Source organism: Stegastes partitus, unplaced genomic scaffold (assembly GCF_000690725.1).
Source record: "Stegastes partitus isolate 25-593 unplaced genomic scaffold, Stegastes_partitus-1.0.2 Scaffold955, whole genome shotgun sequence".
Classification (NCBI taxonomy): Eukaryota; Metazoa; Chordata; class Actinopteri; family Pomacentridae; genus Stegastes; species Stegastes partitus.
This window is the reverse complement of record NW_007578686.1, coordinates 193,261-203,611: the sequence shown is the minus strand read 5'-3', so window position 1 is coordinate 203,611 and position 10,351 is coordinate 193,261. Positions and strand designations below refer to the sequence as shown.

General features: G+C 44.4%; 1 protein-coding gene across 1 annotated transcript; it reads right to left on the bottom strand.

Annotated features, from left to right (window-relative positions):
- Positions 1-196: 196 nt before the first annotated feature.
- On the bottom strand, positions 197-9,243 carry LOC103366595 (myosin-6-like; the record flags this gene model as incomplete). Its single annotated transcript, XM_008294363.1, has 2 exons — positions 197-1,489; positions 8,908-9,243. Coding segments are annotated over 2 exons (1,605 nt in total), but the record flags the coding sequence as incomplete, so codon positions are not given.
- Between the last annotated feature and the right edge of the window lie 1,108 nt (positions 9,244-10,351).

The following is a 10,351-nucleotide window of genomic DNA, read 5'->3' as shown; positions in this document are numbered from 1 at the left end:
AGCACTGATGTACATACGACCCCCGTACGCATGTTTGATAAATAGGGATTTGTTTGTACTTATACACACTCTAAATGTCATTCGTACGACAGAATTTAGAACCTTTTCTACACACTGATGATAAATGAGGCCCCTGGAGTCACATCAGGTGAGAACTTTCCTCCTCAGCTCTCACTGATGATGTTGCTTCTTCAACTTGTTCAGTATGGTCTCCCAACTTTTACACTAACTGCTGTGAAACAACAACGTACTGCACTGCTGCTCTGGTTCCTTCATCCATCCTTCTCTCCATCTCCTCCAGCTCCCGGACCTTCTCTGTGTCTCCTTTCTCCTTCATCTTCTCAATCAGGAAGTCCAGGTGGACATGAGTGGACACTGAACCAGCTTCCAGAGCGATCTCCTTCAGTCTGACAACATGTTGGTAGGCCTCCTCCAGCCACTGTGTTTTCTCTGATGTCAGCTGGTCCATTTCTTTCTTCAGTTTCTCCAAAAGACTCGACTTCTTCTGGTTTTCTTTCTGATTCTCTTCATACTTCAGTTTCATGTCTTCCAGAGTCTTCTTCACTCTCCTTGTCTTGGGCACATATCTCCACTTTTCTTTCACATGATCTGATGCAGGACACTTGTTGGTACATGAGGTGCAGCGTCCACCTTTCATGACCTCACAGTGTTCAGGATACCAGGCCATTGTACATCCAGGATAGTGACAGTTCTCTTCACAGACTGTACAGCAGACAGCTCCTTCATAAAACACCAACTTCCACATCCCACCTCTAATTTTTTCTTTCTCTTTGTAGGGTTCAACAACTTCCACAGTGAACTCCTGGTTCTTCTTCATCTCTCCTTCATGTTTCTTCAGAGCTTCTTCAGTCTGACTGATTTCTGTCTGCTTTGCTTCAATAAACTTGATTCTCTCCTGCAGGTTTTGGACACGGGCTTCCAGTCTGACTCGTTTATTCAACACTTCAACTGTTGTCATCAGCTTCAGAGGTCCGGTTCTGTTCAGGAAGGCTGTGAACTCACTCATTCCTTCCTTTGTTATGTCCCATGAATGTTTTAAAGTAGCTTTAGTTTTTTCTTCTGTGCCTCTCTGGGTTTTCTGTTGGTTATTAAACAGGAAGTGAACAGGCTGATCCTTCTCATTTCTGGCACATTTGACTTTTGCAGCTTCCAGAGCCTGAAGAGCATTTTCAGGTTTTCCTCCATCTGAGTGTGTGATCAGAGCTACGATGTTTTTCTCCAGGTTTTTTCCAAACAGAGACATCACTGAGTTGAAGACGTATATCTGTCGGTCACTCAGTCGATAATCACTCGCCTTCAGCACCAGACCCACTGCATTGACTTCATTAACTCCATCATCTGATCTAAACAAGTCCAACAACCTTTGACTGATGATGGCATCTTGTTCAGGTCCTCTGGTGTCTCCAAATCCAGGAGTATCGATGATGGTCAGAGAGTAGGGCAGAGCTTCACCTTCAAAACCAAAAACCTGGTATACGATCACATCTGNGCATCATCCTCTGGACACACACAAGCGGTAAGAGGTGCACTTGCCCTCACGTTAAGCAATCATCTCACTTCCTTCCACTTAGGCCTAATATAACAGCTGCGGCCGACCGGTTACCTTGGCAACGCGTCACAACGAGAGACATGAAATAGTCCGCTCAGCCGCTTGTTGTGGAAAACTTACGATTTTAACGGTAAAAAACAACATTAACGTATTAATAATTGATTTAATATTTATTTAGTAATATCTTTCGTAAGTGACCATGGTATAAGCGGGATAATGCCCTTCGAGGTGTCCATTATCAGAAATTAATGGACGACGCGGAGGCGTGAACCGTCCGACGCGGGTTGTTCTCCCTAGTTCACACCCCTGGGTTGTTTGGTTATTATGGTTATTGTAATTCACTGGGTATTTGCACTTTGATTTCACTTTGTAAATAAACACTTCTTCACCTAGTCTTGTATCTCATTGTCCTCAGTGTCTACATGTGGGTTCTGCAGAAACCCCATTGAAAATTAATTGTGGAGGTTTCATGGTGATATCTGTTACTTAAAATGTTTCCCTATTTTTCTCTAGACTGTTCATTTAACAGAAATAGAGAACCGGTCTTTTAAGCTGGAACAACAACTTTGGATGACACTGATAGAGATTGAAAGATGTGGCAGCCAAAGTTCACGACAACGGTGGAGAAAAGATGTAATTCAACTACAGCATGATTTGAAAAAACTGCAAAAAAAGGTGAAAGATGCAATCAGAATCCAGAAGGGTTCGCCAAAAGATCAGTTCCGGAGAAGGACCATAATGGAGCACAAAAAGTTAATGAACCAGGTAAAAACAATTTTATTCTTAATCCACTTTAGAAACAACAACAACAAAAAACGGTCATTCCTTACAGCATAATTGGTATTTTTCGTTAGAGAAAATGTAATGTTAATTTGTTTTTGTTATGTCACATTGTAAAGGGATACCAGTGGACTGTACAACAAGATTATGAGATTAGTGGGTTAGCTAGGTATGTTGGGCCTAAAGTCAGAGTTTTCAGTATCATGAGGGTGGTTCTCATTTAACCTCCTAGATCACCATGGAAACAGATGCTGTTGTGCTATCCTCGTCAGGAGCAGGTTCGATTAGATATAAATCAGCTGGGAGAAGCTTCTCCTTTTTTGCCAGATCGTTTTCTGACACTTCTGTCACAGAACAGACTCTGAGACAAAGGCGTGGACTAAGACATGGCAGCAGAATTCAGCAACAAACAGAATTTATTCACTAAATTTACAATGTATACACACAAAGCAGAAACTGGGTCAAAGGGTGCAGGACAAAAGACTAACTGGGGACAACTAGAGGCAGGGCGGACTAAATACAGATAACAGAGAGCTAGAGGAAGTAGCGGTACTGAACTGAGCTGACCCGGACTTGGTACAACCAAAGCAGGAAAGCGACTATGGACACTGAATACGTTACACAAACACAAGAACACAGTACAAGTACTATTTACAGCGAACATGAAAATACTGATAATATTTACAAACACTTTGTGCAATGGTGAACTACAAATGCTAATATAAAAACTATCTACAAATGCTATAATATAGGAATTATTTACAAACGCTATCTTACCATTATATTTACAAAGTGTGAAACTAAGAATACTATGTACAATATACAATAGGACCCAGCAGGAGAATGAGGGCTTACTGACAGTGGAGGTAGGTGAAGGGAGGGGGGAATGGTGAGCAGCGTGGCTGCTGATGGCGTCTGGAGACAGCAGACAGGCATGGTGACAAAGAGATGATCTGAGAGACTTGACCCAGAGAAGACAACGGAGCAGATGAAATGGTGAACAGGAATCCAAGATGGTGGGGCAGGTCAAAGAAGATGTGATTTACGGTTAGGCGTCATGTCATGGTCTGCAGTCTGCTTATATGGCAGTCAAAAGTGGGTAATAGATTGGTGACCACGCCCCGCTGCAGGTGAAGGTATTCAGGTAATCAGCTGACCTGTCCATCACTTAGACATCAGCCAGTACACGCCCACCTAGGGAAAAGGAAAGGAGGGAGAGGGAGAAGGAAAAATGGAAAAAGACTGTCACTAGGTAGGGTTGGAGGCCAAGGGCATGTCAGATTCTATCTATCTATCTATCTATCTATCTATCTATCTATCTATCTATCTATACACATATATATATATGATTTTTTATTTTTTTTTGGGGGGGGGGCTTTTTGTCTTCATTTAGAGCAGTAGAGATAGACAGGAAAGGGGGGAGAAGAATGGGAAGAGACCTACAGCAAAGTGTCATGAGCAGGAGTCAAACCCACGACCACTGCGTCGGAGAACTATAGCCTCTGTTCATGGGTTGCCCGCTCAACTAGCTATAGGGGTGCCCAGGCATGTCAGATTCTTGATGATCAATACAGATTCTTAGCTGAGGGAATATGTTATATCTGTAAAACTGTTGATCGGTAGGTTATTAATATCACAGAGTGAAGCTGTGTCATGTCCGTCAAGTTTCTGTTTATGTCTGCACATTTTATGTCTTGTCGTTCCTGTTTTATTTTGTAAACACTAACCATTTGCCTCTGTGTTACATTTACTTCCTGCACCCATCTCATCACACCTGCTCCCTGATGGTTTTCCCTCACCTGTTTCCCATCTCCCCTCATTACCTCGTTTATATTACCCTGTGTGTCTCACAGTGTCGTTGCCAGTTTGTTGTGCTTCACAGTCCTCATTCCAGCATTTCTTTGTAGCCATAGTCACAGTCATAGTCTGTTTTGTGTACAAACTCATTTCTGTTTTTGACCTTGCCTTTCGCCTCTCGTTTTTGGATACCTCTACCAGTCTGATTGATCACCTGTGTACCGAACCCTGCCTGATATTGAATAGAATAGAATGAGTTGAGTTGATGTTGAGGGAGGCACACTGAGGGAGGGGGGACCGCGGTGAGGGTGGGGGGGGTCATGGACTGGTCAAACCGGTTGAAGACGGCATTCAGATTGTTTGCCTCCTCCACCGTCCCCCCTGCTGTTCTGACTTTTGTTCTGAAGCCTGTGATGGTATTCACACCCTGCCAGACCTCCTTCATGTTGTTGTCCCTCAGCTGCTGCTCCATCTTCCTCCTGTAGGTGTCTTTGGCCTCCTTTAGGCACAGCTTCACCTCCCTCTGTGCTGATCTGATGGCCTCCCTGTCTTTGTTCCTGAAGGCTACCTCCTTCTTGTTGAGTGCAGCTTTGACCTCCTGCGTCACCCAGGGTTTGTTGTTCGGGTAACAACGAACAGTCTTATGCTGTGTTCACACCAGACGCAAGTAAAATCATTCGCGCGAATGATTTACATGTAAAGTCAATGTGAAGACGCGATTAGACGTGAGTAAACGTCCCGCGGCGCGATAGACGCGAATTGAGCGAGTTTGACGCACGTTTGACACGATTTGGACGCGCGTCTAGAGAGAAGGTTGAAAAATCTGAACTTTTGCGTTGTGACACGCAGCGATGGCCAATCAGCGTTGAGATTCTCTGGTGAAGTCAACAACATGATTCATTCATTTTTTGCAACTACACTGTGAATACTGATTGATTTACTCACCCCAGGAGATAAGCAGCTACAATACTGGCCAGGGCAGATCTCAGTGCTCAGCAGACGGGCTGTCCCTCTCCTCCAGTTCACACACAACAATGCTACTCTTCAACTTAGCAAGCTAGTGAGCCGAGTTGCTAGCTATTGCAATGCTAGCGGGATAATCCTCTGCTGGCTCCTCGTCGCTGTGGTCAGTTTACTCCTGCTTACGGCCGCTTGTCCGTGTTGTTGTATGTGGCATGGAAAAAACATGGCTCTATCTCAGCGAGCGCCTGTAGTTAGTATCCTGGAGGGATAACCTGGTACCAATCCTCTCCAACAGGTAGTCAACCTGTAGAACATCCCAAGAGGTGGTTTCCATACAGTCTCTCAGGGCCTCCTCCACCTCAGGAGACCACCTCCTGATGGTGCGCATTGTGGCCGGCTGTCTTTTGACCAGATGGGTGTACTGAGGCTGTAGGAGGACTACGTTGTGGTCTGACTTCCCAAGTGGGGGGAGGGGGGTGGCTCTGTATGTGTCCCGTACATTAGCATACAGGAGGTCGATTGTCCGTTTTTTTCTGGGGGGGGGGCAGTTCACAAACTGGTGGAAAGTAGGCAAGGCAGAGTTCAGTGTGGCGTGATTAAAGTCCCCAGAGATGATGATGAGTGCCTCTGGATGTTGGGTCTGCAGCCTTGCTGTGACTGTATGAATCTTCTCACAGGCAGCGGCTGCGTCGGCACTCGGGAGGATTGTGATGTATGAGTGTTCTGTGTTTAGAACTTCATTACCCAGAATGCCACAGTAACGGGGGTTGCTGGGGAAACCCCGTTAGAGGAGAGTTGTACGGAGCCCNCAAAATATCAAAAACAAATCAATAAACCAAAAGACCACACTAACACAGAATTCCAATATCCAAAAATATGATTAACAACATTTAACCAAATAACAAATAAATTTAGCAAAATAAAAATGTTAATCATAATCAATATCAAAGTTACTCTTGAACAAAAAATCAAAACCAAATAGAAATAATTGTGGTAAAATAAGAACCAAATCCAAAATCAAAGAAATAGATTTAGGCTCCTACACTGGTCATAACTGATAAGTGTTCATCAAATCCTTCAGTGGAGTCCTAACTGCTCCACATCAACACACAGAGTCGTCTCTCAAGTCAAAGCAAAGTTTTACTTGCAGCAAGGCAAGCAAGGTTCAGACAAACATTCTGGTAGATTAATCGTAGCAACTGGACTCAAGCAAGTCCAGTTGCTACGATTAATCTACCAGAACAACCATGACCTGGATGACTGCGAATCTTCACAGACACGTTCAGACAAACAGCATTGAATCATCACATATAAAACTACATTTTCATAGCAATAAGCTTTCAAGTTGGGCAGAAATATTCCCATAGGCCACCCAGATGCTTCATCAGTAGCAAAAGCCTTGTGCAGAGAAATAGTACCAAGATTTAGGAAACTGGAAAAGCTGTACTGTGATGATGGAACACATTTTGTAGATGAAGTGATCACAAAGAGGACTCAGAGCCTGGAAATACCAGTAAAATATATCACTGTGCATCATATCATCCACAGTCAGCAGGATTAGTAGGAAGAGCAGCTCAAACAGTAAAAGGCTCACTTCTCTGCTCTATTACATCCCAGAGTCACTCACATGGACTGTTAGCACCACAGCGGCTCTACTTCTTGAGGACGCTTCAGACAAACAGTGTGTCTGCAGAGCTGCTGCGAGCCTTTTAGCAGTGCTCCATCGGGTCAGTACTCACATACAGCACCAGTGTGGGATGCCAACTGCACAGTTACTGACCAGAACAATCTCCAGAGAGTGATGAAGACATGTCAGCACATGACTGGACTGCCACTACCCCCACTGGAGGACATCTTTACAACCCCCTGCCTCTGCAGAGCCAGCAGCACCATAGGAGACAGAACTCACCTCCTCGTCACTCTGCTACCTTCTGGCAGGAGCTACAGATGCATCAAAGGCCACAAATGCAGACTAAAAGACAGCTTCTTACCAAGATCCATCACAGTACTGAACTCAGACTGACCACGACCCCGACACCCCACAGGTCCAATCCCCGTGGTCACTATAGTGGGCAATAAATGTGGACACTACAATGTTTGCACAAACTCACTGCTGTTCATTTTTTATGCTTTTATTGTTATTTGTTGATGCACAAGTAAATGAGGAGTGTGTGTGTGTGTGGGTGTGTGTGTGTGTGTGTGCGCGATGCATAGTGTTATTTTAAGCACAGCACATTTCATTGTGCTTCTTGGTGCACTGACAGTAAAGCTTTCTGATTCTGATTCTGAATTAGAGAACCCTGATCCTAATGACTGTAGGATATGGACAGACACAGATGCCCAAAAGGATTCAAAAAACTTNAGCTTCACTGCTTCTGGAAGAGAAGGAATCATTTCAGCAGATATTTGTCTCAGTGAGATGAGCAGAGAACAGAGACATGAGCTGATCAGGGTTCTGTGGTGTAGCGGCAGCTTGGTTTAGTTTCTGCTCATCCTTCCTGTCTGCCCTGAGACGGCAGCAGTTCACAGCCTGTAATCACGTTATCGATCCGTTCTGATTGATCAGCTGTGACCTACAGGGAACTAGTCACAGACAACAGGTAGCTCATTGATGACGCTGACAAACCTGATGTAGCATCAGCGTTAACGAGTCAGGAAACGTAACCTGAGATTTACAGAACAGCTTAAAACACGATGTTAGATGTTAAAATAAAAATATTAGGAAAATTCTTCAGTGGAGTCCTAACTGCTTCACATCAACACACAGAGTCGTCTCTTCAGTCAAAGCAAAGTTGTACTTGCAGCCAGGAGCAACATGTACAGCACAGAGTCTGAACAAGTGACTGACTAGAAGCATGAAGCGTTGGTTCTTAAATACAGAAAACAGAAGACAACCTCCCACAAATGGGTGTGATTAGGCATGGTGTTTTGACTACCCGCTGTCCTTATCTCACACTCACTAGATAAAATAGAGGCAATGGATATTTACAACATTCTCATGCTTTTCATGATCATTGGCTCATAACACAGAATTATTCCAACATTTGATGTCAGATCCTGTCTCTGATGGTAAAACAGGATCTGAACTTACAGCAGCTTCAGCTGCAGGAACGCAGGTCGCTGCTTTAGATGGAACATCATCCAGATGTGGACAGAAAACAACCAGGTACTGAGACACTTTAACACTCACCTGGAGAGTTTAGCTCCACTTATGGAGGCTAACCTATTAGCAGCAGCAGCAGGTAGAGGTGGGCGGGCAGAGAGTCCTCAGGTCTCAGTCAGTCTGACCAATCACTGCTCTCCGGCTCCGCTTTCTCACAATCTTTTTCGTCTCCAAAAATCCAAGATGTCAACTGGAAAGCAACAAAATCCTGGTTTTGTTTTCTCAGTGCAGAAACCAACAGGTGACGTCACGCTAGCTACATCATCTTTCCTATCCAGTCTATGGTTTGTATTCAAACAGCAGAACTCTGTCATGTGACTGACTTGTTTATAATGTTTGAATCACTAATAGTCCAAACCACAAGTTGGTCATGTTCTTGTCTTTTCACAGATGTTTTCAGACTCCCTTCATAACTTCAGGTGTCCGACAGTCTAAATGTGTTCTTGCTGCTGTCAGCAGGTGGACACTGCAGGGATGGATGGGGCTGGTGAACGGCGCCACCTGGTGGACGATTGAAACATCATCCAGACATGAAGGAACCTAAAGTACATGTAGTTGTACCGGAGGAAGCTCCAGTGATTGATCCTGATCGATTATCAGTCAACANCAGAGCTTCACCTTCAAAACCAAAAACCTGGTATACGATCACATCTGATGTCTGACTTTCTGACTGACTTCTCTCCTCCTCCTCTACGATCTGAAACCAGACCTCATCCTCCCACTTCACTCCCATGGCGTAGTTGACCAGAGCATTGATCAGAGCAGATTTTCCTGCTCCTGTTTCTCCCACAACTAAGATGGTTTTATTGATCTGGTTCACATTTTTTTCTCCAACAGTTTTTCTTGTCAGAGTTCCAATCTTCTCTTTCTTTGTTCTCAGCTGGTAGACAGCAGGAGGTCCTGGATGCAGCAGAACACTTCTGGAGATGATGTCCTCGTATTTAGATGAGATGTTACTGTTACTGCAGAGAAAGGGACAGAAATACGTTTATTGTGTTGTTATAAATCTTCTTCATCCATCACTGACTTTGTTGAGGTTTTAGAGAGAATCCACCAATGAGGACAAGGAGACCAGCTACGACATGAACGAACTGATTATTTATTGTACGTTTAAGCAACTTTTCCTCATTGATCAATAAAGTATCTCTGATTCTGATCTATGATGGGTCCAGATAATCAGGGAATTACTAAGTGCAGAGATCAGAGACCAAAGAACAAAGTACCCAGGGCAGTGGACTGGGGAGAGGGAGCAAACAACAAACTGACCCAAGGGCTTGGTGAACCAGGGAAACTGAAACATGGAAAACCAAGAACACAGAAACTCACAGGGGCCAGTGACAAACACTAAACACATGGAACTGCACATGGAGCACATCATGTGTTGGGAAAGACACAAACATTATTGGCCGGCTGAGCTTGGACACAAAGCTAGAGCAAATCAACGCTAAGTACTGCAACGACTACAAGGAATACACAGAGGATACACAAACTGAGTTAGTGAGGACAAATGACACTGAAGGACTGCAAGACTGAGGTCAGGACATCCTCCTGACCCACCTGATTGTCTTTCACATATTGTTGAAGGGCATATTTGGCACAACACGGGATGCATGTTGTGACAGACGGCAGAATTCACCACTTTAAACCTCCTCTGGTGCCTCACATGTAGTATATATATATATATATATATATATATATACAAAGAGAGAGCATTGTTGGTCTTTGCAAAGCACAACCAAGGCAGGTATGAGTAGCTGCTGGATTGACTCGGGTCTGACAGGATTTAGTGAAGGCACTAGAGAACCAGGTGGAGGTGGAAAGAGGGTCACCTGGACCAGGTGTAGGAGGAGAAGGACGATGACCTCAGGGTTACACGGGGGAACGTTTACATGACTGGTCATGCAGCTCTGTGACTACAGGGGGACGAGTCTGTTGGACCCAAGGTCCCAGGAGTCATCAGAGCCGTCTGGCTTTAAGGAACCTGAGGAACAGTGTCCAGAATAAAGACACTTTACTGTGATGACAACAAACATCAACAGCCCTGTTCAGTATGGCCAGCAGAGGGCGCCCTGACTCAT